Source organism: Rhipicephalus microplus, chromosome X, assembly GCF_043290135.1.
Source record: "Rhipicephalus microplus isolate Deutch F79 chromosome X, USDA_Rmic, whole genome shotgun sequence".
Classification (NCBI taxonomy): Eukaryota; Metazoa; Arthropoda; class Arachnida; order Ixodida; family Ixodidae; genus Rhipicephalus; species Rhipicephalus microplus.
This window is the reverse complement of record NC_134710.1, coordinates 294,709,724-294,737,275: the sequence shown is the minus strand read 5'-3', so window position 1 is coordinate 294,737,275 and position 27,552 is coordinate 294,709,724. Positions and strand designations below refer to the sequence as shown.

Below are 27,552 nucleotides of genomic sequence, written 5' to 3'. Positions count from 1 at the left end.
TTCTACGCTATGTATGCACAAGTTTCGCACCCATATAGTTGAATGGGCAAAAGAACAATGAGTAAAAGTTTATGTTTCCTCTTCAGCTATACATGGGAAGGCCCAACAAATTTGAATGCATTATTAAGGTTGTAATAATTTAGAAAAAGTAATTTACGTGCACATTTTTATTGACTCCATATTAGTCGGCGTTTTTTATTAAGTAGAAGCTCTGTTTTGTTGGGTGATACTCTCGATGCTAGATGTATGTTTATATTGAAGTTTTTATATTGCATTACACATGCTTGTGTATTCCTCGTAATCATGCAAACTTTGTGGCTGGTTCTTTCATTATTGTTGTACTGCATTTTAGCTACGCAAGAAACAAGCAGAGTGTAATAATGGTAAAATTTAAATGGTATTAGGTTATGTAAAAGTGGCAGTTAACTCACTGAAAGAACATTGAACAGGTGGGCTGTTACTAGCACAAAACTAACTCACTGAAAGAAGATTGGACAGACGGGCTATAACGATCACAAAATAGTCCTTGTTAGCTGCTCCTGGAATAGAAGTGCAATAAATTGTTAGATTGGTCATTAGCTAGAATGGCTGAGAACATCTTTTATTCCTCACGCGGAAGCCGTTTTGTCAGATGTAAAGCGTCTGATGATTGCGTCCTTGACATTGCGAGCCCTGACAATTGGCCACTTCATGTAACTGATAAACCGATTCCAAAGTCCTGGAGCTGGCTGCTGTAGTTCCGGTCGGGCTTGTGAAGTGGGGTCTCCTTTTAGGCATTCTCGGACCAGTTTGTTGTACTCAGCATCAAGATCTTCAGTCTGCGTGGTACAAGAACAAATGAGATCAACTTGAGTGCGTCCTACCCCTAACGTCACAAGCGAATACGTCCTAATACGGACGTCTTCTGACATTTCTTTTTGACATGAATTCGCACATGGCTAATTTGCCCTGATAATGTTGTTTCATTTTCACGAATAATGGTCCCCATAACAGTTTACAAAAAAACGGACGAATTCACTTGTATTGTGGAATATTACTTGAAACACAGATTCTCTCCAGATTGTGCCTGCAATGGCATAAACACACTTTAGTACCAGCAGTACTTGTTCATGACGCTGTCTGACGATCCATGTGTCCCGAAGGCTTACTGATGAAGTGACTGCAAAGCGCGCTCTTTTTTATTATCCACGCGACCATTGTATGCATCTGTGCATTGCATATTAGTTTGTTATGCACAGCTCCTTCCATAAGCGTATGGCATTATTATTATTCCTTAGGTACACTCCTTCGAGTCACCCGTCTAGTAAGATCAGGAACTAGTAGAAAATGAAAAAGAACTTCACTTTTTTGTTAGTGTGATACGATTACTCATACTTTATTCTAGCGTTGCACACTAAGCAGACGAGGGCTGGTGCAAAGTGAGTATTACAATGAATGCGGCGACAACTTTCAGATGGTCAATTATATTATTTTAAAATGTGTTGCGCAAAAATTTGATTGAAATAAGCGTGAAGAAAGGCATGAACTCAATTCTATACAATATTCACTTGACACGAATAAAGCAGCTCTAAGTCTTCGCCCCATTCATTGGCATTGTTGCTTAGCCTGTTTTCCGAGTGATTCAAGTAACCAGCACGAGTGTATATCATATGATAAGCAGGTATTTTCTAGAATTCATTGATATTTTAATAAAACTGAAGGAATTACTTCCTTCGGGGTCTTTAAGTGGAGAAAAGCTTTGGCTAAGTTTTTGATTCAATTCGAAATGCTTCGGTTCTGTTTCAGTTCGGTACCTTTTTAGAGTGATCAGAAAATCGCTACAAGTTCTAATCCATGTTGAAATTTTCTGCAATACCATCTTTTTGGCTTGTTTAGTCCCCTAAGTTATTCATCCACAATTTGCCTTTGTGTTGGCAATAGTACAAGCTTCTTTGGTCATGGCCACAGAACAACAAAGGAAGATAAAAATGAGCTTTAAATAGTATATTTGTAACATTCAACTAACACATTAAAGAGTATGTACCTACACTTGCTGCCAATATTGATAAATATTTACAGCTGAATTTATTTACATTGCCTTGTGCATCCGACTTGTATGACTGAACCTATGATAAGAAAAAATGGTGGCTAGAATTTGGTCTTTATAAAGTTTTCTTTTATTTTTGGCCACACGTGTGCTTATCAGTCTTGTCAATGTCATTGATGCTGTAATCGAATTATATGAGGCATGAAATCTTTTAACTCCTTTTGTCCTACACTTTCAAGTGACCTTGAGCTAAAAGCCAGATCTGTTAGGCAGCACTCGCACAACAGCACCCGAGCTTCATTGCGAGAAGAAAAGAAGACCGACTGGTAAATCTTTCAACATTAGGAAAATTTAAATGCTCTCTTTATCTTCAGCCTCTTGTGAAGCACCACAATTATTACACTAGTTACTGCCGAAACAAGTTACAAAAGCGGTATCATCAGAGCTCTTAAAGTTCGTTGACAATATCACTGAAGCTGCAACATATTACGCAAGAATTATATTTGTAATTGCAAGTAGCAACATTCCAAAGACAGATGTAGGCTATCATACAGTTTATTGCCATCGTTTGGTGCTAAGACACGGTTGCCTGGGCCTATTTCAACGCCCGTGGTTCAACAGTGTTGCGGCACGCGTCTGGCGCTGCCTCCGTCTAGACGTGGCGCCAAACTACATGACCAACAACTTTGTTTTGTCAGTATAGCCATTTTGTGTTTACGTGTCCCTTGGAATACGGAAGAGAAAGCCATTTTATCATCATGAATATGATCACATTCATGGAATATTATTCTTGAGAATGTCAATTCCTACAAGCGGTATTTTATTCGCACTCAATGACGCGCTTTGCCTAAAACATTACAGGAGATTAACTAGCAAAATAAATTGAAGTGATTACTTACACTTAGATATTCATGCATGAACGCCCCCTGTAAAAGGAGAAAGTATATAAGTCAGCACATGACACGCCATAATGGAGACATTAAAAAGGCAGTTTTGAAGCATGGCCATGCGGTGATTCCTCTCATGCACACTCCATTCACGTTTATTATGTTTACTTAGGCATGCCTAATGTGCATACTTACGAATGGTTTGTTGCGGCAAACTTTCTTCACCACAATAAAAAAATTGGTGCACAGCAGCTTTGGCTTCAGTTCTTCCAGTTCTTCCACCAGCTAAAACGTGGAATAATTATGTTCAGTCAATCTCCATCATGCAAAAAGTTTATCAACAGAAGATTTATGGGCAATATACGTTATTTAACATTGACGCAAGAATGCGCTTATCAATAAATAATCACTGGTAAGAGAACGACGCATCATTATTTTTTTCTGACCAAACAGGATCAGGCCATCTGAAGGAACAGCACACTGTGCCGAATAATTTCGAAACTATTCCACTGGCACGTGCCATTTTTTTATACATGTCCTCCTCAATCGCTGCCTTCGCTGAGTGTACTCTGTTTAGATAATGCTATTTGTAAAGTAGTGAAAAGGTTTGCTTTCCTATGGGACGATGAAAATTCCTGAATTGGGGGGGGGGGGGGGGGACGGCTTAGGCTAATTCGAATGCCATAGTTGCTAGAGCAGGAACTCAGGTGCAGGACAAGGAGACAACTGATTGTCCTCGTGTTTGTACTTGTCCTAGTCTTTGGTTCGCGCTATTGCAATTATTATGAAATGCCCATCGCGATCATAAAGATTATGAATGTAAAAGTTTGACGGGATCCGCCTAGAACCTGAGCGTGAAAGTGATGGTGGCCAAGGCGATATTTTGATGGACAGTGAATGGCAGTATTGGCGCATGAGATTAACAAACAATGCATTCCTTGGCTGCTGACATTTTGTCAAAGGAATAAATTTTTCAAAAAAATTTCAGCATTAGAGCAGGCGTTTTGGGAGGATGTTGCGCACGTAGTATTAAGAAATACAAACCAGCAGGTCAGCAAGATGCCTTCTGCTCTTCTGACACCATGAAGTGTCAGATTTTGAGCAGGCTTAGTACATTCTGCCGTTATTGCCAAAGCCAATCATCGATAAGATCCCCGACAACCAGAATAACGATGTCATGCGCAGAAAACAAGGCTCACTTATGGACCTATGGGAGGATGTACACATCGCTATGCCAAGCTAGCCAAAAAAGACTCCCTTATTTCGGAAAGCCTGCGGTAAGAATTGTGTATTCCACACACGCCAGGTCCCCATACCCAGCAAGCAATATTGAGGGCGATAACCAACGCGTCGTGAAGCGTTAGTTATGATCTCTCAGTAGTGAGCGTTTTGGAAATCACATGAAGTTTAAAGCCAGAAATCAGTCATACGCTTAGAAACTGGAATGCCTGTGACATAGCCTTTGGTGCACAAAGAAAACGTCTTTTTTTAAGACACTTACAACAAGGAGAAATCTGCACACCTTGTGGTATGCAAAAGAACAGCCAATAAATTAGAAGAACTTCCGTCTGAAGCAGACGATTATACTCGCATATTGACTTGGTTCATCTTTTACGTGAATAAGGGCGCGCACACAGACACCGACACTACAACAAGAAAATGCACACATCATAAGTGGTGTTAAAGTGTGCTGAAAGGACCAGTATTTGAACAGGATGAGAGCTAAGAAAAGAGGCAAGTGCAGTACCACCAGTACCATGCAGGAATTCGGCTTTACAAATATGTCTCCAAAGCTTTCGGTTTCATCGTATTATTGGGAAACGAAGGGAAGAGGAGACATGCTAATTTTGAACATTGTGCAGCCGCCAAAGTATTGGGAGGGCGTTGGCGTTCTGAAACTTCCGAGTTTGAAATGTTTTTTTCCCGAACTGCTGGCTTCAGGTGTGAGCAGAAATGTTTGACAGAAGACTCGTTTCAGAAGTTTTAGGCGTGCCCTGCTAATCACCGGGAAGGATCTATCATCATGAAATTTATGGGCCTATATGGGATCGCAAGTTTTAACATCTTCTTTACTTACAAGTTTGCAAGCTCCATGAAATATAACTATGAACCAGACAAGAAAAGCGTTCCATATTTTCTATGCTACATGCCCAGAGTGGCCGGAGCTGTCGATGTCGAATCTATTTCTTTCAGTTCGGCACTGCGAATAGTTTGTGTTAGCTTAGTCATGGCCGAATCAACACTGACCCCCGGAACCTTTCATCACTAGGTCAATTTGAGGGCTTTGGAGTGCACTTACTTTAGAGCCCTTTTCAATGGTGATTGAAGGACAACATTTATAAACGGAAGGTCATGAAGTAGTACTCCGTCTGTGGCAGGACTATTCACGCGTAAAATGTTGGAATAATTAACAGCTAGACGTCATTTAGGAGATGACCGATTGTGCCCCTGCAAAGCGGAATCATTTGAAAGAGCTAAGACTAAGCCACGAATACAGGTGGCTAACACTCTTGAAGGTTTCAAAAGAATGAACCCATTCATTCATTCATTCATTCATTCATTCATTCATTCATTCAGGTGAGCTCATTGTGGTGAGTTCTTTGTGTATGTGCGTGTGTGAGCATTGTGAAAAGTGATCCACGGCAATAGAGAGAACTGCCTCCAGAGCTAGACGCCCCAATATGAACATATAGGGATAGGCAGTAGACCTACTGGAGCAGAATGTTAGCGGCATCTTAACATGCAGCCGCTTTTAGCTCTGATGTAACGCGTAAATTATGTTGAAGAAGGAGAGCACGAGTGTAAGCCACCACGCTGCTTGGTTATGACTACGGGATAGACTATATAAGCAAAACCAGTTAACCCACTTTTCCTGCTTCCTGACTTTTTGGGTTTTTTTTTGGTTAACTGAACCTATTATGTCATTACGATACTTACTTCGGGTGTAGCCTTGGACAAGATGCACTCGAACAGTTGTATGATTTCAGTTCTGCGGCTTTGGACATTCTCTAAAAAATCAACAAAAGGCAATTTGGAGCACAGTGGCAATGACGCTACTACCGACTTAAATACTGTAACAACCACGTTACAAAGTTGTATGTCGACATTCTGTCTCACAAGCTATGTTTACCAAGTCAATAGATGTTTCATGTCGAGAAATCCACAGCCGTTGCCACAAGCCCTAGACGCCAGACGAGACCCCTTTGTATGCCTTAGTTGTGTATTCTCCAAGTGTTTCAAGATGTGTATCACTCTGATGCGCACTCGTATTGTTGAGGCTTTATGTAATAATTCTTTCAGCTGTTTATCTCTGTATCATAAGGCGCTAGTTATCATTTGTGATCAGAACGTTGTTTCACGGGAATGAAAAAACTAATCGCGATAACTGCTTAAGTTGTAAGGCATGTTGGAGAAGATAAACATGTGTTTTTTGCTGCACAGTGTGACCGCCTGTTTTCAAATTTAAGCGAAAGTCTTTGATAGGGTAGCTGAAAATACGTAACTTTGACTTGGTACGGATCACTTTAGGGGTACGGGTCGTCGTTTCATGTCGTATGCTGTCATGGCTTGGCGTAACGCAGGCAAAAGCATTTGTAGTATAATGGTATGTAGCATATTGAGCACCCGCACGCCTCAAAGAGAAGTCTTCTTCCTCTTGAGGTCTTCCAGTGTGTTCGTGATGATATCAAGTGTGGAGCACTTTAGGTGCCCAGAATGTAATACGCTGCCGTCACTTGGCGTGACGCAGGCAACGCCACGCAGAAAATTGAAAAAAGAGAAAGCAAGTAAGAAATAGAAAAAAACTAGAGAAAGATAAAATGAAGTTGAAAATAAAAATAAATACACACAAACAGGAAAAAATAGATCTAGAAATAGAAAAGAGGAAAAGAAAGGAAGGAAAAAAGAGAAAATCAAAGAGAAACAAAGAAAGTTGCCCACCTTCGCACTTCCTAAAGACTTGGCAGCCCTAGTACGAAGCTTTTCTAATTTGGTGGGGGGGGGGGCATTATCAGTTGCATTATCAGATACTTGCCTCCATGTAAAAATCGACAGGAACATTCATACTATATTTTCCTGGGTTGGCGCACACTCAGAAAATCAAAAGGAGACGAATGTACTGTCAACCAGAAGCGAAAAGCTCCTCACTTAATGGCGTTCATGCTAAATATAAATTATGACACCTGGCTTAGAAATGTCCCCGAATTTCACTACGTGAGAGTCAATATATACTAATCACAAGGATTTACATTTGATGCCACTCTTTAAAATACGCATGCAGTCATATTTTAGAAGTTTGAGCAACTTCCGCGTGGTCTCAAATAATGGGGAAGTGTACTGCCACATGCACACACGACGTGAAGAAAGTCCGGCACAAAGGAAACTGAGGGTTCATATAGGACAAAAAAAAATCCTACCACATAGATCCAAAGAACCGGCGAGAGCGTTGCTGGCCAAGGTGACCAACAGAAAAGCAGTAAATTGCAGTTGCATTGTGGGCTGTTGGTGCATCTACTAGCGAACAACCACAGCCACAAAAACGCTGGTGCTAGTTGAAACTGTTGTGTGGTTTCTAAGAAAAGGGCTCCCTCTGTTTACTCACACAGTCTCGGAAAAAAGCCGTCGAACATCACGCCACCACACTAAGCTTTTTGTACAGCGATAACGGCAGCTGACTGGCTGCAACCTAGATCAGCTACAGGCCAGCATAGCAGTTTCAGTGCTGCACTTGACCTGCGGAAGCTCCGCAATGTATGGGCGATCACCAAGCCAGTGCTGCAGCGAAAAGCACGTGTGACTGCCGACGAGCAGAGCACGTGTGACCCGCAAAGAAAAAAAAAGGAAGCTGGTAAAGGGCAATAAGTGCTTTTGTTGATGCGCTTTGACTATGCATGACAATGGTGTCTACGAGTTGCACGTTCACCGATTTGAGTGTTTGAATACGAACCAATTGAGAAATAACCTATTGCGCGCCCCACATGAATGCGGAATCAGTGTTCTTAGCATCTCGGAAAATGGCTTGTCATTTCACTAAAACCAGTCAATTTAACGACGTACTCTCGCAACCACTGTGCAATATATTAAACACGAGACAAGTTAAAGCTGCTACAAGGGCTCGTGCTGTCTTCATCTTTTATTGTGTTTCATTATTAGGCTATGATTTTTTTGGTGCGTTGAACGGCGAACAAGTCCTGACTTCATCCATTCTGAACGTTAATTTATTTTATTTATGTAGTTTTAACTACTGCTATCCCTTTCAATTGTCAATTTCAACTGACAAGCCAGATGGGGAACTTGAACAAACCCAGCTGGGAAGTTTTCTCTTGGGCAATGTGTATGCATATCTTCCCGTCGTCATACGACATATTACGGGTCGAAAAACTTTTTTGTGTGTGTGTTTCGAAATTTTAAAACAAAGAGGTCGCGGAAGCCCAAATAACGCAGCAACTGTCGATAACAGGCACTGCAGTAATTGTCCTTTATATAGCTGCACTTTTTGATTTGCAAGTTGGGGAAATATAGCAGGACTTTGATTTTCAGACTTCGTACATAGTTACTGAGAAAACACAGCGCCAGAAACCTGAGGACACATAAACACTGTGTTCATACGAGCGCTGAATTTACAACTGAAATATTTATTATACCAACCGCTCTTTTTACATCGCACCATTCTGGGCACACTATTCCTATCAACCCGCAAAATAAAAGCATCAGGTAGAAAAACTGCATGGTCACTGATGTATATCACGTGTACATTAATTGAACCGCACGTACGCATCTTGCACTCTAATGGCGAATTCCATTGAGAGAACAGGAGTAAGGGTGCCGAGCAGAGAGGAGTAGGGGGCAGAGCACTGAGAGCCGCGTCACTCGACCTGCCACTGGAATGCGGCACACCTCCGCAGAGCAGGTGTGAGGGAATAAAAAGGCGAGTGAGGAGAAAGGTTGTGCATCCCAGCGTCCTCTGCTGCAAAACACGTGCGGTCTGATCCGGACGGGCAAGGAAAGCACGTGTGGCAGTGGTTGGTACAGCGCACTCGCTTGCGCGCTATCCTGCAAAGCTGCTGCTTCGTATACTACTACATGATGGACTCGGAAGCTCAGCGCATCCTACTGTCTTTAATTCAACACCAGGCACCATCTAGTACGGAAGGTAAAGTGAATTTGATTGCTTTTTATTTGTTTCAGCGCACTTGTCGCGCATGCAGCATGCAATGCATTCTTGCGCGCGTGGACCTAAGCCCACTATTCTTTATCATATCAGAAAAACACCGTGGATATGACAGCTTTATCAGACTGTTCATGCAGTTACCAGCTGCTGCTGTCATCAGCAGTTAACAAAACGTAAACAATTCTAGAAGTACTGCAGTACACTATCCTGTTGCCAAGTTTCCTTGCATGAGTAATTAATCCTTAATTCAAAACAAACTTACATTGCAGACCCCTCCATCAGCAACAGAATGATTCGCAGCGTTTTAAGAAAAGTAACTGCGAAGTGGCGTGTAGCAAGTGTCACGTGGGTGCAGCTAAGTATTGCACGCAGTAACAATTTATTTTTATTTCTGATTTTTAAGTGGCTAATGTCTCCAGACGGCAGATCAGCATCCCACGTGATACGGTGAAGCCATACATCTCCTCGGAAGCACGATTTCTTATCGCAGGGTCGAGATGCTACGTATGATAAGCGATATTTTTTTTTAATTATCAGTGATTTGTGCAGTGTTTCATGCAGCCCTGTAACATGATGAATTGACTTTTTTAGAATTTGTTTTTTGCTTGCTCTAATCCGCTTACCTTCGAGTGTAAGGCATCCGAGTTTGCATAATGTAGCTGACTACTTGAGAAACCATTTTCATTATATAACTGATTTGATTACATTTCCATCATTGTGTGAAAACAGATGCAGTTCTGCGTACAAATATGGCTGGCGATGTGCCAAGGCGAGGGAGCGAAGAAATGCGCATGGAGCTCAGATTGCCATGCGTTGAAACAGGAGGTGGTAAGTATTAGTATTAACATTATTGCGAGGCACTACATTTACTGCTCATTTATATTTTTTAGATGGCACAGATACTCTGCACCTGCCAGCTCCCACTGCATCAAGATCAGCTGACGGGGAGACTGGTGCTCAAAGCAAGCCATCAGGCTCCAGGAGAGGAGGTGGAGGCAAGTATATTAACACTGAGTGTCTACAATTGCCTCAGCAAGTGTTCTTGGGTAAATCTAACAAGCATGCATCAGAGCGTGTAAAAGTGTACTTGTAGGAGTGATCCTTAAATGACAAAAAAAAAAAGAGAGCATGGAAAGCAGACCACTACAATTACTGGAAGACTGGCACAATTTGCATATTGCATTTACATGCACAATACCAGAACTTATCACTTATGTATGTTTGCTAGTCTGCGCAAATGCTTGTTTTGTTGATTAATGCTTGCTGATTGATAATTAAGCTCAAGTGACCGTGCTGTGTGTTAAATTATTCAATTATAAGTAATGCCTGCACAATGACCGACAGTTTCCCAATAAACCATTTATGTGTTGGTTCTTTCTTATTCTAGCTGCTGAATGGACAGAGGGGCAAACAAGGCTGCTCCTAGAGTACTACCTCAAATATTTCCCTCAGATTGGCCCATTTAAAAAATTCAAAAACAGGAAGCAAGCCTTTAAACAAATATCGATGGACATCGAGGCTGTGCTTGGCATAGCCAAAACCCCAGAACAGTGTGAAAATAGGTACAAAACAGTAATTAGGCGTCGGAAGGCGTCTTCCGACCATAACAAAAGGTCTGGTGCTTCACCCACCCCTGTGCCTTTTGACGACGAGGTGAAAAAAATTGAAAGCATTGATGACAGCATTGAACCGGAGGTAGAGCGAGACGCCTCAGGGGCTACATTCAAAGCCTCGCCCGAATCTCCGGCCGTGTTGTCACCTGCCAACACCACTGAGGAAAATAAGACGCAGTCCTCAAATCCCGACACGAAGCCACGGGTAGGAACTGCACGCCTGGCACACATGCAGTTGTTTTTTACTGAAATGAGGGCACTGCAAGAAGAAAAGGAGGCTCAAAAGGCGGCCAGACGTCAAGAAAAAGAAAATCGAAGAGCTGAAAGGCAGGCCGAGCGACAGGTGCTTCGTGAAGAGCGGCGCAAAATGCATGAAGAAAAAATGGAGATTCTCCGTCAGGCCTTTGGACTTCCAAAATAAAGTGGTAGTTTTAAATAAATAAACGTACTACCCAAAGCGATTACTTAGTTTCAATGTCTTTTATTTTCTAGTTTGGCACAATACACTACCTTGAGAAAATGCAAATGGGCCAACAGGTGTGTGGTAAGGACAATTTTTCCCAACCTTGAAGGTGTTTTAACGAGTTCAGCTTTTCAGGTGGGCCTTTGGTAAGCATATATTTGCTCACAACTGCATAACACGTAAAGGAATTCCTTGTTTCATGGCTGCTGGTTCTGCAACCCCATTTTTATCATCAAGTGATCTCTCTTGATGCTAGCCAAGCCACGTAATAGGCTATCCTGTTGGGCTACACTACTGCTGCTTACTTGAACTGCAGAAGAGCTTGAGTCTACATTTGTTGTTTGTGAGGTAAGTGACAGGTCTCGTGACAGGTTCTCTGGCAAATCTCCACAATCAATGCAGAGGTTGTGAAGCACACAGCATGAAATGATAAACTTGGACATGTTATCCACTGTCCACATATCCAACCTGTGCAGTTGTCTGAAACGATTTTTTAAATCGCCAAAAGTATTTTCAATAAGCACCCTTGTCCCGGAGAGTCTTGCATTGAAGGTTTTTTTGATGCTGTCAAGATTCCCATAGTCTCGAATTGGTGTCATCAGGTACTCCCGGAAAGGATATGCAGCATCCCCCACTATATGGTACTTGCTAGAGCACAGTTGTGGCAAAACACTTGAAATCCTGGACCGACGGAAAATGCGTGCGTCATGAATTTTGCTTGGGTAGCCAGTGCTGGCATCAAGAAACCTCTTCTTGTTGTCACAAACACCTTGAAGTGTCAAGGATAGGTAATGGTGCCGGTTTATATAAACAGATCGCACTTTCCTGGCTGGGCACCTGATAGGCATGTAGCTTCCGTCAACACACCCAATTGTGTCTGGGAATCCCGACAGCTGCAAGAGAAAAAAATGTGCACACACATAGTCAAATAAGCATGGCACTAAGGGTAATGAAAGGTGCCAATAACATGCGGAAAAGTTTAAAACAAACTGGAGACTTGAAGATCATAACGGCGAGTGCAATACACTACCGGTACACATGATTGAAATTAACTGGCTATTTAATTGTGAAGCATCTGGGAAAAATAATTGTAATAACTTATTTAAAAGGTGCATTCTGGCACTAACTAATTCATAATTGTAATAGTAGAGCGGTAAAGAACACATGGGACCGCACGAAGGGGAATTAATGACACATACAGAGTACATACAGAGTGCACAAGTAACTGAACTCTAGGTTTATTCACTGTACATGCAGGACAAGTACTAGATGTACATCACTAAGCAGAAGATGGGAAAATAGAAGAGATATGAAACAGCATCACATGGTCAAAACTACTCAAGAAAAATGTCCGATTGCTGACAGCATTTGTAATACACATGAAGGAGGCTTGACTGTGTGGTGCTCTTTCATATCTCTTGCATTTTTACATTTTCTGTTCATTTGCAGTTCTGATCCTGCATATCAGTTGCTTTCAGTCCTTATTGTGGTTTGAGTAGGTGTAATTCCTCTTAGTCTGGTCCCTTGAGTTGTGTAGAGCTGTATGACATTGGTGTGAAAAAAACTGTAGTTTATACATTAAATAGCATGTTTACAAAAGCATAGTTACCTTCTCAAAATCCACAGCAAGCTTCTGCAGGTCACTGGGGAACTTGATTACATTCGGTGCTATGTCGAGCAGGAATGCAGTTACTCGGCCCATCATTCTGTGGTGAGTGCTTTCTGCGACTTCAAAGCGGCCAGCGACATCTCTAATGCATGCTTTGTTGGCTGCATACCTGAAAAGGAGAGGATACTCTAATTAAATAATGGAATTAAGCTTGCTGTTGCTGTCAATGACTGAATAATGGTGTTAACAATGCTGTCGCTGTCAATGAAGCAAATTAGCAAGACAACTGAAGTCAGAAAACACGATTCCACCTTTTTGGGTGACACCTTAGAAACTCAAAATATTTGATTAGTAGAAGCACTATCTAAATAACAAATTCTAATTTTAATTCGCGCATTACATTTATAAGTGTGGAGATGAAGCTCACTGTGAACCTGCTGACACAGCCGATTTGAAATGCTTCGTGAGCAAAAGTTTTCATGGTTGTTTGTAATGATGCATCATGAATTATGCTTTGCCACTGATTCTAGTAACGAGAATTTTGTGAAGCTCAGTGTGTAGGTGTACAAACTACGAAAGCATTTCACAAAATACTATAACTCTATTACGTTCGACACTCGCTAGTAGCATTTAACAAGTTTAAAGCAAGGTGGTCCAATGACATGCTGCGAATTAGGTACATTTATTTGCAATATTTCATATGCCTCTAACCCACTATAAAACGGATTATGCAGTGACCTGATGACAGCGGCATTCCTAAACGTACGGACACTCACCAAAGAAAGGAGAGAATGTGTTCTTCAGCCGACTTGGCAGGCAGGCCACCATGATCACTGTTCTGAGGGCAGTGCGGTGACTTGGCGAATTCTGCTGCCAAGAAGTCCACGACCGGCCGCGTGACGCGGAAATTTCTTTTGAACTGGAAGAAAACAGGCCTTTAAGCAACCTAATTAAAACAGAAGCCGAATGACTCACCTCCTCGTCGGAGTAGCTAGCCACCGTCTTTGTAACATATGCTTCCACTTTCGGCCTTCGCTCTGGCAGAGAAAAGAGCTGCTGAAACGCTGCTGCATACACTTCGTCGTCATCGTCGCTGCTGCTTGAACTCGACTCGGACGTAGAGCTCCAGCAGCTATCGCTGCTGACATCGTCTAGCTCGTCAAATACTTCGGCAAGACGACGACGTTTTGCTGCCTCCGCCATCCGTGAATCTGAAGGCAGGCAAGGTGGACGTTCACTGCCAGAATCTGCCGCTACGACGTTAAAATCGTTCGAGCCCGAGCACCACGCACGCTTCGCTGCCGCCATAACCGCCCGACACGACGCCGCAAAATGTAAACAAGTGAGGAGGATTGCTGAGAGGGTATGTCCGGACATGACGTTCCAAACACGTGGTTTCCTGCGTTTTCCACTCACTCCGCTTTTTAAGAGGGAGCAGACAGAACTGCTCCTGGCTGCTCTCGGCGCAGCAAAAGCGCTCTCGCTCTACCAATGGATGACAGTGCTCCTACTCCTGTTCGACCACTGAAACACGCCGCCTCGGAAGAGAGCACTTTGAGCGTGCTTTTGAGTGCACCTGCTCTCCCAATGGAATTCGCCATAAAATAAAAAGAACACCAGTCAAGAACAAGAAAGTCACCTCTTAACAAGAAAACACGGCAATGAAATTATTTAAACGAAACATTTGAGATATTGAATCTCCGCATCACTGAGTACAATATATTGCTTGCTGATGCAACGGTCTCCTGCTTCTCTGATAAAAACCCTTTCATGATTTTACATTTTGTTTTGCTGTTTGATTTTTTTCAAAAAAATGTGTTCACAAAAACGATCACGCACTCGCATTGCTTGCAATGTTATTCATGAAAGCTCTTTGTTTTGTGACACACCTTCAAATTGTGTCCTCTCGCTCTCTAATTGGAACTCTTTCCGCTCTGTCCTAAGTACTGGCATCCACAGGAAACAGGTCTCATGTACGCCGCAATGGATACCCACTGTCTGCAGCGTGTTCTGTGCTTAGTTGTGCATAGCCATCGCAAACTTTTGTTTGTCATCACACACAATTTGAACAGCTTGCAAGGTGCAAAAAACACTACCTCAACGTAAGAATATCGGCTAAACACAACTACATGCTATGAATTTTCCTTTGTATCTTGGGTTTAGCGTCCCAAAATCACCATAGAATTACGAGAGACGCATGCTATAAATTTGGTTGCTTCTCCAGTTGTAGTGTTCTTATCATGGGTTATGTTAATTTCTTCTCCTTCAATGAAATTATAGACGTGCTGTGGTCATAGCTGCAAAACAACGTGAATGATTATACCTCAGTGCGCAGGCTGAGTCCGCCTCTAATCATCCTTTCATGAAAGCCATCTCAGTATTATCGCTTCTTAGTCACACAAGCACGCACTGTAAAGTCTTTTATGATATACCAAAGAAACAAATGGTTGCCGTGGTAAGTGTAAGAAACGTTCTGAACCAACTCGTTACCTTAATAACTTTCAAGCATTCAGTTTTCATATTAGTTTTACCGGATGCAATGAAAATGTGCTTAGCAAGTCTAAAACTACTTTAGCTGTCACTTTGGGAGTCACCACAGGGTATTTTAGCCTTATAATTAGGTCAACACCGTGTGAACGTTAGACGAGGAGCTTCAGATATACCTGTTTTCAAGGAATGGCAGTAGGGTACTCAGCAGGGTGTAGCACATTGACATGAAAAAATGGTGCGTTATAATTTACCTTATTTTTCTAAGAAATGATTGATATGTGGGGTTTAACGTCCCAAAACCACCATATGATTATGAGAGACGCCGTAGCGGAGGGTTCCGGAAATTTCGACCACCTGGGGTTCTTTAACCTGCACCAAAATCTGAGCACATGGGCCTACAGCATTTTCGCCTCCATCGGAAATGCAGCTGCCGCAGCCGGGATCCGATCCCGCAATCTGCGGGTCAGCTATTTTTTCTAAGGAGTCTAGCGCACAAATTTAGAGTGTTCAACTATACGCTAAAACTATAATACGTGCAAAATAACAACAAATTTGAACGCTGAACATCAACAAATGTTTATTTCAGAAGTGTGCTGAAAATCAGAAATTAAGAAATGAGCATAAGCCGAAGAAATAACGAATATGTTTACCTTCTCCTTTAACTAAATGTACCTAATATTTTTGATTTTGGTGGCACTAAGGCACGACCCTATTTTTTTTCTTCTCGCTTCCTTATGGAATAATCGAACATTGATTATTAAGCGAAGTTTTTAAGTAGTTTCTATTCCACTACTTTTCCAGTGCACATTTATGAGTCGTCACTGCCATGTCTTTTCTGATAAAATATGTTTTGTGCCTGATATTTATTAGGGACTTGCATGTGTTGATAATTTATGTCAACGTGACCTAGATACTTGCATAGAACTTAGACTTCGCTGAACGAGGCAGTTTAAGGTTATTGGCACCTATCACCTCCTGGGGGGGGGGGGGCTCTTTTTATTGTTTTTTGCCTGCATGGATGAGGTAATTCGGAGTGATTCAAGGCAAAATCCCGTTCCTGCAATGCGCAATGTCCGTGGTATTTATCCCAAGATCGGGCTCAATCAGCTCGTTTCCCGATGGCGTGGTGCAAAACTGTGCCAGGCAATGAATTTCTCGCATCAGGTTGGCATCCTGCAGGCAAAAATTGCGAAAGGATTTGTTCGTGCAAAATGAAGTGTTATGGTGTTGTTGCTGTGTAATTTTAATAATTATTTGCGTTTCACAAGCTGTTAGTTCAAAACGGAAAAAACAGTGTTTACATAAGAAATAACACTAGTCTGTATCACCCCCACCTACGCGCTATATTCAACTTTATCTCATAGCAGCACGTTATACAATATCTGACACAGCCACATAATGATGGCTTCAGATTTTTGAAGAAAACAATAAAAGCCCCCGTTAACCCTTCGATGCCCGCAGCTGCTCTGAGGCAACAACCCCAAAAATAATTTTTTATTGTAGGCGAACACACCCAGCTCCGTGACACTTTTGGTGCTATATGAAGACAAACACTGCTGAGCTTCTTGAGCTTGAAAAAATACGTAAATAAAAATTCATCGCGTTTTTGTAGTGTTTTGCTCGAGCGTCTCACAGATGGTATAAGAAGCTCTATACTCAGAAAGAAGTTTATTCGACTTTAGCAAAACAAGAAGCTCTTTTGACATTTTTTGTACTTAAGACGACTCACCTATGCACTTAAGATAACACCTATGAGCACGCTGATTAGCGTGGCCACAAGTTACACATAGATATCTTTATACTAAATGGGTTGTTGCTCACGAGCAACATTGGACATATATGGAGTACAAGCAAACATGGGAAGAGGCGATTGTACTAATTTTCAGTGTGCGCCGCTGTTATATTCGATGCTTTAGGTGTGAGAAAGAAAGCAAATTATCATCATTAAGAATCAGTTCGCCCTCATTTCATCCTACTCTTTCTCGTCTACGTCACTCCCAGAACAAGCGCGCTGATTTCTCCGGCATAAGAAAAGAGAGAAACTTTGTTTTTACAAAAATGTCTGCTTAGGTCAATGTCTTTTTTAGTTTTACAATATTAAATTTAAAAAAGATTGTTTTCACTACAAAAAAAAACGAGAAGATATGTTTCCTTTCTTAGTTTCGAAGTGTTTTTAGAGGCTATCCGACTCAAGGCCCGTCCCCCAGGGCAGGTATAAACCAAAATTTCAGGACGCATACATTTTTGCCTCAATCGTGGATAGTGCAACGTGCATCTACACCTTATTCCTGGTCACTACTGTTGGAAGGCATTCCATGTGAGGTAGTACCATAGCTGCCCAATGTTGCTCAGGAGCAACAACTCATTACTCACCTCTCAATAAATTAATTTTTTCCCTGAAAACGGTACAGGCATCTTTCATCATTTTCTTACGCATATCAAAGTTTTATTGGTGTTGTTCATCGAAACAAAATTTTGGGCATCAACTGATTAACCTTTATAACGTGCATTTCAAGCTCAACAAGCAACGCCCGAAAGTATAGTGCACTTTTTAGAAAACAGATAGCTTACCAGGTATTTTGCCAGCTCTGGCTCCTGTAAAAATTCAATAGCACTTGGTTAAAGCCATGAGAATAGACGGCGTGGCTCAGCTAATCAGTAAAGCTCCTTCTATAATGTAGATACAGTGAAATCTTCGACGCAGAAAATCTCGAGCACCCCACTTCTCACAAAAGGGCCATCTGCTACGGCCAATTGTAAGTGTTCGTTCAGTGTTTAATAATTCAGTTTCGAAAGTATCTTATACAGAAGACAGTCATCATCTATAGAATCAACAAAAAACGTTGAACAAACATCAATGATCCAAAGAACAGGGTTATTGCCTATCAAAAAACTATTAATATAAATGATTATCTGCCGCATGCGTTAGGTGAATCTTACTACTCACCCGTGGACCACTAAAATGAAGAAGGCAACAGTTAAATTTAACAAACGGCTGGAGAGCGATAGTGAGCCGGAGACGCCAAGTACGTACAACCAGACAATTCCAAGGAACTGGAAAGGGAACGGCAGCTACGAGAAGACCCCGAAGCAATGGAAGGCCTATACGTCAACGATGATGTGCCCAGGCATCTACTAGAGCAGCGAACGCTTGGTTTCAGAGAGCGTTTTTGTCTGCGAAGTTCTGACAACTGTGTCGTGTCTATGACTGTCTGTGGTTTAACTCGAAACTTTCTGCACTAGGAATGAACGTAGACACAAGGTAGCATCGCATTGCTAACACCTAGCAACTGGGCTGGCCCTACGCCATCTCCTGACGCCGACAAGAGCTCTCGCCAGTGGTGCCCTGTCCTCGGACTCCTGCTACCGTCTCCATCTTTTCTGTCTTCTTCTCATTTCCATCGTTCGCTGTCCCTGCGCCTCGCTCTCTCCTTCCTCTCTCTCTAACTCTTCATCTTTTAATCCTGTCCTTTTAATCCCTCCTTTACCCCCACCCCTCGTGAGCTACTGTTGAGGTGTCCTCACACTTTTCTCATCACACACTTTTCTCATCTTTTCATTTAACATCACTTCTCCAACAACATAAAAGCAACCTAGAACCTTAATTACAATAATGAGGCCTACAAACGAATCAAAGGCAACCAAATTAGTCTTCAGACTCGTTCAATCTCGCTGTTTTAAGCCTTGCACGGCTTGGTGCAAGCATCGCCATTTTTCTTTCTTGGCCCCGTAAGCATCACAGAATACAAGAGCATGACCGAGAGCTAATGTTTTGAATTTGCTCTTTACACTCAGATGTAAGTGAACTGACATTTCATATAGTGCAAGACTTGTAGGGCTATCCTTACTGTCATATTAGTGAGCTTTAGAATAACATTCGCAAAGCGTTGTTGGTGTTCGCCACAACTGCGTATGCGCCGTACACTAACTCGCTCCCATTAAGTGGCAAAACCAACGGCGGACTACAAACACCGCAAAGCTTGGCGTACGTCATTTTAAATCTCCCTGTAAAGAGGCCAGGGTATGTGCGACAGTTCAGCCAGCAGTCGCTCCAAAACAAAACCGACAGAGCCATTCTGCAGCACATGCTTTAAAGCTGTTCCCAGACAGTGAAACCACTTTCTCTCACATTATTGGGCCATCACTATTTTGTCAAAAAGAGGGACTTTCATAGACGATTGTGCACTTTATCACGCAGTGTCTGTAGAATACAGACAGCAACCGCACGGTTCTTCAAACTCATTTAGATACCACGTATTCACGGCACTGATCGTTGGTTCTTGACACTTCACCTCTATGAAACCAGTCACCATCATTTCAAATCAATCATCGTTGCTTCTGACGTCACACTACTTAATTAATGTCATTGGTGATCATACCAATACTTACGAATAATTCATTAGTAAATTCAATCTGAATTCTACCTGTTACAATCACATCATTCAATAATTATAACTGTTGGGATTTGAAGTCCTAAAACCATGATATGTGCATGGGAGACAACGTAGTGAAGGGCTCCGACAAAAGACAGAGGCAAATGTTGACGACAGCAAACTGCTTATTTGGTATTCTTACTGCGGGCACATTCTAAAGCAGACACCGCAGCTATCATTCATTATACTAATTCACCATATTATTGAACACGTCACTGAAACTTGTGGTTCTGACCAAGTTACGTTATAAGTGACGTAATATCTCTCACCTTTGGCGGTTCCATAAACTACAATCACACCTATATGCGTGATGACATTTCGGAAGCACGTTCAGCTATGTTCTCCAGCCCTGACCACTATGACGGCACAGCCCGCTCTCACTGCGCAGAGTTGCAAACAAGTGTGTCATTTATTCTTGACACTTCAGTAACAACGCCTGTGATTTCAAATACGTAACAATGAGATTTGCAAAAAGCTAGAAGCGGCACCACATTTTGTGCATGCTTTTACCTATTGTCAAGTAAAGTTTCATATCAATTGCTTATTCCGCATCCAAAAAACGGGGGCTGTACTTACCTTAACTACAATCAGAATATGCAAATTTTGAAGAATAACACAAAAACGTGATTAGTCTTTAAAGTGTTTCTATATAGGCCTCAAAATTACAACCTAAACAAACGAGAACGAGAGCTTCCAATTCTGTCTTTGGGCACTGAACTTACCAGCTGACCCTTTAGGCACAAATTCATCACAAGGCAGAAGTCGTCGCGGCACTGAAGCACGTCTGTTCTGAGGTGATCAAGCTGTTGCACCAGCTGAAAGGGAATTTGATGCTTTGCAATATTTCCTTCCTTTATCATCAAAAAGACAAACGATGATACTTTTTTAAAGACTATAGTCTTTCTTGAGGACCTTCGATACACAAATTTCGGTCTGTCTGTTTGTCTGCTCCTAACGGTACTAAAAACGACAGCAAACGATACCCCAAACAGCGGACCCCATCCACAGCACCCACCAATATTGCTCAAGTTTGAGCGTTCATACTTGTGCAATTGTCCAATAAAGAGCTACTATTGCGCATATCTTAGGCACCACTACAACACGTCAATGTTCTGTATGTGTGCCTTTATACTTATAAAGGCATACATAAGTAATTCTAACGACCATAGCGTTTATCACGCTGCGCTGACAGTGCAACACGACGCTCAAAAAGGCAGATTTTTCCAACGCTTTGCTAAGACGACATGGTGGCGGCACCTACCCGTCGCCTTGCGTTCTACACCTTATCGCCTCCAAGACGGGTGCGCACGCCACGCGCTTCGTTTTCTAAGATGACTGCCAGATGGCACTCATGTCTCACGTGTGACGTGCCTCAATGCAGTCGTTCGCCTCCACTGCAGGCTCGAGGCACTGTGACGCAGCGCCTTCTGAATACCATTCACCTATTTTCTCGCGCAGAACATCAAAGAAACGTTTTGTTCACTCTCTCCAGACGCAAGAGTACGACGTCTTTCGAAGACATTCGCAGTGTAACATGCAGATACGGGGCCAATCTTTTTTAGGGCGAAATGTGCTAAGGCACAAACTGTGTCATGAAAGCACTTGCTTCAATTGAGAAATGTGCAACTATGCTTTTGAAGCATTCGTTTATTGGCTGTTTTTTTTTCTTCACAAACGCCGCATTTCACAACATAACGTAGTGAGCTGTGTACCCTAAGTACTGTGAATTTCTATAAAGCAAGGTTCCGTCTTCAATATTTTTTTTAGATTCATACTTAGCACTCTTTATGCACACATGTTTTGTGGACCTAAAACACGTTTTTCCGCCAGATGTCTTTAATCTTTTTCTTACCACGCTTATAGAATGTGGGCCACCACTAATTCGAATGCACCAAGCAGGAATTTAAAAATACTGGCGCTCATATTAATTACTTGTACCATCTAGCTTATACTGTAAGCACTATTGCTTTGTTTGCAGTATAGTTAGGTTTCTTTCCTGTGTAGCGGCAATTTTCGAGCACAAATCGAGGGATAAAGGATTACTTGGTTCGTTTGCGAAGACAGTATAAATGACCTGATGGCGAGACATTCTGGGAAATCATATTTTTCAAACAGTTCTGTCGCACTCACAAGTGATTTTTTTTTTGCTTTTTCTATAGCAGAAGTGACAATCAGGGTGGCGTCAACTCATGGAAATGAATTTTTGATCATAAAAAAATATGGAAGGAGATAGGGAAGTAGTCATGTAATTATCAGTACATCTCGTTTGCTGGCACATCGGTTGTTCATGCTGATTCAGATGTTATGGAAATGTTGACACTGATATATCTTCCATTTATAGTGTCTCACCCGTACATTGGTGAAAATTTGATTCTATCCCTTTCAGACTCCTGAGGGTGATGTTCAGCCCAAGAAGGTTGTGCAGCCGTGGCCTCAGTGTAAAGTTGAGAAGTGATAGATGTCACAAAGAATCTCGGCGTTGTGGGGATCTTTGTTGTCAGGGAAAGTCAGAGACAGATCTCGTGCTAACACAAATCAAGATCCGTGGTTGAAGATCCTGTAGATGCCATTTTATGCCGAAGATTATGGTTATTAAGAAATGGCCAAGGCTGCAGAAATGGTGAATATCATTTTCCTACTGATTATTTGGGCGTTGCCTAGCTTCCACGATTACACTTCCTCAAAATTATCACATTAAGTACAAACTCTACGGAATTATGAAGCGGAGGTCTGATAAGTGCTATGAGGACGACAAACCTGACTACCAGACAAGTGCCACTTGTCAAAGCTGTTGTGCTCTGGGAGACACCAACCATAAATAAATACGTTTTAAAGCTTTCAGACATGGTTCCACCTTATTCGATAATGTCAGGCACTAAAATTTGAACGCGTTTTTGTAGCTTACGCCATTAGAATAATATCAGTGTATGCAGTGAAGCCATACATTAGGATATTTATTGCAATGTTCAAATTTACTTTTTCGTACATGAATTTTTTTCTGTGATGCTACCTAGCGTTATTTGCTAAAATATCTATGGAGCTAAATAAAAATTTTCATCATCCTAATCATAATTCTTGTATCACTTTCTCTGGAAATTTTCAGCAAAACAAAATATAACCTTGTAACCTCAAGCAGTAACACAGTTTTCATTCGACTGAGATTAAAATAAAAGTAACTCGTAGCGTTTTCGTGCCAGGTGATTCAAATTTTCTAATATTAACAGAAATGGTTGACAAAACATTTTTAATTATTCATAATTTTTCCTGTTGGCAGCACTACATTATAAGTATAGTGCGATGTGGTCAATAATTTTTTTATTTTCATGAATATTCTTGGATATTATGTGCTAACAGAACTTTTTAAAATGAAATATTTGCGAACTGAAAAAAATATGTTTCTTTCAATTGCTTCATAATTGCAGACGAGTTTCTTGAAGGGCCAGTTGGTACATGATACTGAGGGGAACAGCGCAAAAAATACGGGACGGGAAAGATTGAACGCACTTAATAATATTTATATCATGTATATTGCCATTCATAAAAAATAATACCTACAAAATATGGTCAACTTTGCCAGGGTATCGAAGCAGTTAAACTATATCATTTTAAAGCAGCTCCTTTTAAAAGCATACACGTAAACAGAATCTTATCCGACAAAAAGCTGTGATTCATCCAGGAAAAAAATATTTCGTAACCACAGTAGCGATCCAACGTCATTTTACGCCACGCTGACACCGTATACTCCTGCTATTGCAATGTTGTCAGAGAATACGCACACGTTTAAAATTGTTTCCCTCTAAACCTATTTCCTGGTTGGCTCTTACGTACCGAATACGTCAATTCTACAGACAACGTTTGCTAAAACGTTCATGTGCACTCACCAAATCGGATGCAGCTCCTCGTATGCACAGAAACAGGATTCTCACATGGAATCTCTGGTACGGCAGATCAGGAGCTGTTACAGAGACGTGCGAGCAGAGGGTTCAGTGAAAGTGAAATTGAATTTAGGGAATGTACACTTACTGCACAAGTCTAGAGGTGACGTCAGGGCAAGACTTGTTTGTACAATCCAAACACAGATCAAAAGCCTCATTGCTAGTAAAAAGGCACTGCCTGTCGACGAAGCTGAGAACGAATGGAAAGTGCAATGTTTGCAAGGATTTCTCCAGCCAACGTCAGCGGCGACAACACTGAAGTGGAGGTTTTGAGTCATGCTGAACGAAGTTAAGATAACCACAAGTGCAACACTATAGTAGATACCTAGGGTGCTTTTCCTTAAGAACACGAGTGCATATGATGGGCCACCTTGCCATCGCAGTAACTTGGGAGAAAAAAAAACAGAAGGAGGAATTTATCTAGCAGATCTACCATCAAGCATTTTCGAGGGAAAGAGAAGAATGACGAGATTATCGCATGAAAGGAGCATTGTGTCATAACCTTTTGAAAAATGATCGAAAATTTGAGGCATCTTTAAGCATAGGCCGAGGAAGAAAGCGCTCAACAGGGGCACGTGTTTGAGCAGGTATGAAGTCATCTTTGGGGCGATTTGTGAACTTTTCTTAAATTAAAGGACGGCATAATCAGCATCACGCATTAGGCCTAATGTTATATAGATAGAACACGAAGAAGGCGTGACGAAAATTTTGTCATACCATTTTTTGAAAAATGATGAATAATTTGAGACAATCTCTACCATAAGCCGAGAAAGAAAGTGGAGCTCAGTCAGACTCACTTCACTCAGAATTATACTCGCCAAAATATCAATACCAGACTCACTCTGCTTCAGGCTCACGGTTGCATTTGAGTATAAGTGAATCTGGGTAAGTGGCCTCATCAGGGCGCTAGCATAAGCTTTCATCTTTTTTTATCATAGTGTCAATGATATTTAACACCAATATCTTACATTATCGGCGCTCTACGATGTATTTTTTGGTCTCGCACCTTCAAATAAAAATTGTGGAGTTGCAATTCAGTAGGGACACTTTTATTAAAGCCACGACTCACAGCAGATATGTTTAAAAAGAACTTCTCGTGAGAGATCTTCATTAAGGAAATCAAGATAGCCCTATACCTCTTTCTCTCCAACTCATGCTTCTGATAGATAAATATTTAGTTGGCGTATGAGCGCTAGTCCATTGAAATATGTTTGAGGAGACTTGTGAGTGATTGGTATAAACATCGCCTGACGTAAGACAGATAGTAATGTCGATTATGACTAGATAGAAACACGATCTTCGCAAAAGAAGGTAGAGCTCACTCAGACTCTGCCAAGAAATATGTCTTGCGCTTTCAGATTTCCCTCGGAAGCACGGAAAGTTTCCTCCACCTAACTTACTCGGACTCAGACCCACAATTTTTTCCCCTCACTCACTCGGACTCAAAATTCTCAAAATGTTACTTGACCGGGCTCACTCATACGCAGACACTCGACTCTATAGGAGTCTAGGTTAGTCTGAGTGAGTAGACTTATGAATAAGTTTGCCTACTTATGTTATCAATACAGATTCATCAGAACATGCAGCAATTTCTTCCTCGTTGTTTTTATTTGATCTCTGAAACGACAAGATTAAGATGTCAGACGACTAAAAGCACTATAACAGTGGTAATCGTCATTTTTATAGTATTTAGGCAATTTACGGCCGTAGCTACCGTAGTTTTGTGAGTTATTTCTAAGATGTGCCAGAGCTAATGTGCATAAATAAGGTTTCCTTGACATTTAGGCATTACCCAAAGCACCATACGAACGTCACGCTCAGTAATTAATTTTGAAGATACTCAATATCTTGCAAGTGTTCTTTCAGAGCAACCTTATTTGAGAGGATAGAAATCAGTGTATTCTGATTTACTTTGTCGCAAGAAAACTAAGTTATATATGTCGGCAAACCCACTCTTGAGTCGATTCACTCGGACTCAATCAGACTCATATCGAGCCTTGTGTCCGAATCTGAGTATTATTTAGGCGAGTGAGTCCGAGTCCGTCCGATTGCTGAAATATTTTGTGAGTGTGAGTCTGAGTGAGTCCAGGTCAGGAAAATTTTGGTGAGTGTGAGTTTGAGTGAGTCAAAAGCACCAGTTATATTTCTGAGCGAATACGAGTGAGATCTACTTTTTTTCTTTCGACCTGTTGACCTATGGTCATATCTACACATCTTCACCCTTACTATCAGCCTTACCTTAATTCCCCTTCATACGTTTACTGACATGCATTCTGAAGCAGTATCGCTAACACAATTTCAGTATTTAGTGATCGGAAAAGTAAATTACGTAAGGGGTTGCCTTCATCTTTCCGCCTCAAGTTCCTTCAATAATTTTCTTGATAAATAAAGTTTACGTTGTCATCTCTTTTAAATAAAGTCATTGCTTGTCTAAAACCACTCATCTCTCGTACTCGGAGGTACTCTATCAAAAGGCGCCCAGTAGAGCACCGAATACGTCAGATATTGAGGTTGAATAATAGTCACACCAAGACGTGAAAAACTAATATTGACATCATGACCAGAAAAAACTAAATATTGGCTGACGGACCCATCAGTCGACTCACTCGAACTCACTCACTCAGATCAAGCCATGAGTATGAGCCTGAGTAAATCTGGAAGAGTAATATTTTGGTGAGTGTGAGTCCGAGTGGAAAATATATCTCATGAATAAGCTCAAGTGAGTTCAACACTTTTTTTTCTGACCTATCCTCAGATGTGAAGACATGTTTTTATGAAGGACCCAATTACTTAACTCCATTGTAGGAATGGTGCACCTGAGGGGCAGAGGACCATAACGTTGAAGTGAACGTCCAACAGCTTGCTATTAATGGATCGGGAAACGGGGCTTGCCTTTTTATATTTGATTCACATGCTCAAAACTTACATTTTTAGAAAGCTGCGGCCTTGTGGTATCACGTCAGGAAGGTTTTCGATGTCATACAAGAGTTTATTTAGGCTCAAAATAAAACATACTGCACAATCACGCGATGATGGTTGGCATTATTGAAACCTAATTGCGGCATGTTTGTTTGAGTTTATTTTATTTCTTAATATATGAATACAGTTAAGCTAGCGAGCACCTGGGCGCCTGGCATTTTGCGTATACACCTGATGAACACCAAAAATCTGAAACATGAAAATAATTGTTGCATAGTTTGACCTCTCTTACATGTGTTTTGATTTAAAATTCGGCTGGTGTTATTATTATTATTGTTCAACCCTGGAGCTTCCCAGGCGTTAATTGTTCCCTGCACTTAATGTATTAGGAAAAGTCGCGTTATTCTTACAGGTGCATGAATACAAAATGCATGCAATTTGTGTTTGATTTCTTTGTCGCTTGGATAATAATTATTGCGCGGGATGCGCAATAACATCGTTCAATCCTGTCAACTGATTTTTGTTTACTCTGAGACAGTACATACAGTCTGTGTAATCCTCTGTGAGCTATACTCTATGGCTTGTGGTATAGCGCAGACCCACTAAGGTGAACTTAGAAAACCAATATGAAGTTCTGAGAATTTTTTTCTTTAAAGAACGAGCACAGCTCATTTTTTTTGTCAGACCAGTTAAAAATTAGAAAGAGTACCTGTCGTTACCGTTTTCAATAAACATCACCACAATAAAAAAAGCTACTTTGGTTGGATTCAGGTGGTCAATTTTGATCAGTATAGATCACGAAAGTCTAACAAAACCATCATAAAGAAACATCCTCGTGCCCCTCCTGCCGGTGATGGTAATGACTATGAAATAAATGTAGAGACATTTATGAAAAAATTAAACATTTTGTTTTTACGCATGATTATACCCCGTGACTGACGTACCGAGTGCATTCCTTGTTTTAAATTGGTGAATAACCTACGATAACTTTGCAATGGTTATGTTATC

General features: G+C 41.3%; 3 protein-coding genes across 3 annotated transcripts; 1 reads left to right on the top strand and 2 right to left on the bottom strand.

Moving 5' to 3' along the window:
- Positions 1-580: 580 nt before the first annotated feature.
- Positions 581-7,512, bottom strand: LOC142776170 (uncharacterized). Its single transcript, XM_075879375.1, has 5 exons — positions 7,329-7,512; positions 5,851-5,921; positions 3,109-3,198; positions 2,926-2,952; positions 581-818 (listed from the first exon to the last, which is right to left on the bottom strand). The coding sequence occupies exons 1-5, from the start codon at positions 7,420-7,422 to the stop codon at positions 609-611; spliced, it is 492 nt and encodes a 163-aa protein (XP_075735490.1). The 5' UTR covers positions 7,423-7,512; the 3' UTR covers positions 581-608.
- Positions 7,513-8,678: 1,166 nt separating this feature from the next.
- Positions 8,679-11,156, top strand: LOC119183472 (uncharacterized). The gene is made up of 4 exons (XM_037433701.2): positions 8,679-9,064; positions 9,812-9,910; positions 9,973-10,077; positions 10,470-11,156. Exons 1-4 carry the CDS (start codon positions 8,995-8,997, stop codon positions 11,114-11,116), a joined length of 921 nt encoding a protein of 306 aa, XP_037289598.1. The 5' UTR covers positions 8,679-8,994; the 3' UTR covers positions 11,117-11,156.
- A 4,652-nt stretch (positions 11,157-15,808) lies between these two features.
- On the bottom strand, positions 15,809-23,871 carry LOC142776169 (uncharacterized). The gene is made up of 5 exons (XM_075879374.1): positions 23,714-23,871; positions 23,572-23,645; positions 20,413-20,505; positions 17,829-17,852; positions 15,809-16,430 (listed from the first exon to the last, which is right to left on the bottom strand). The coding sequence occupies exons 1-5, from the start codon at positions 23,781-23,783 to the stop codon at positions 16,296-16,298; spliced, it is 396 nt and encodes a 131-aa protein (XP_075735489.1). The 5' UTR covers positions 23,784-23,871; the 3' UTR covers positions 15,809-16,295.
- Between the last annotated feature and the right edge of the window lie 3,681 nt (positions 23,872-27,552).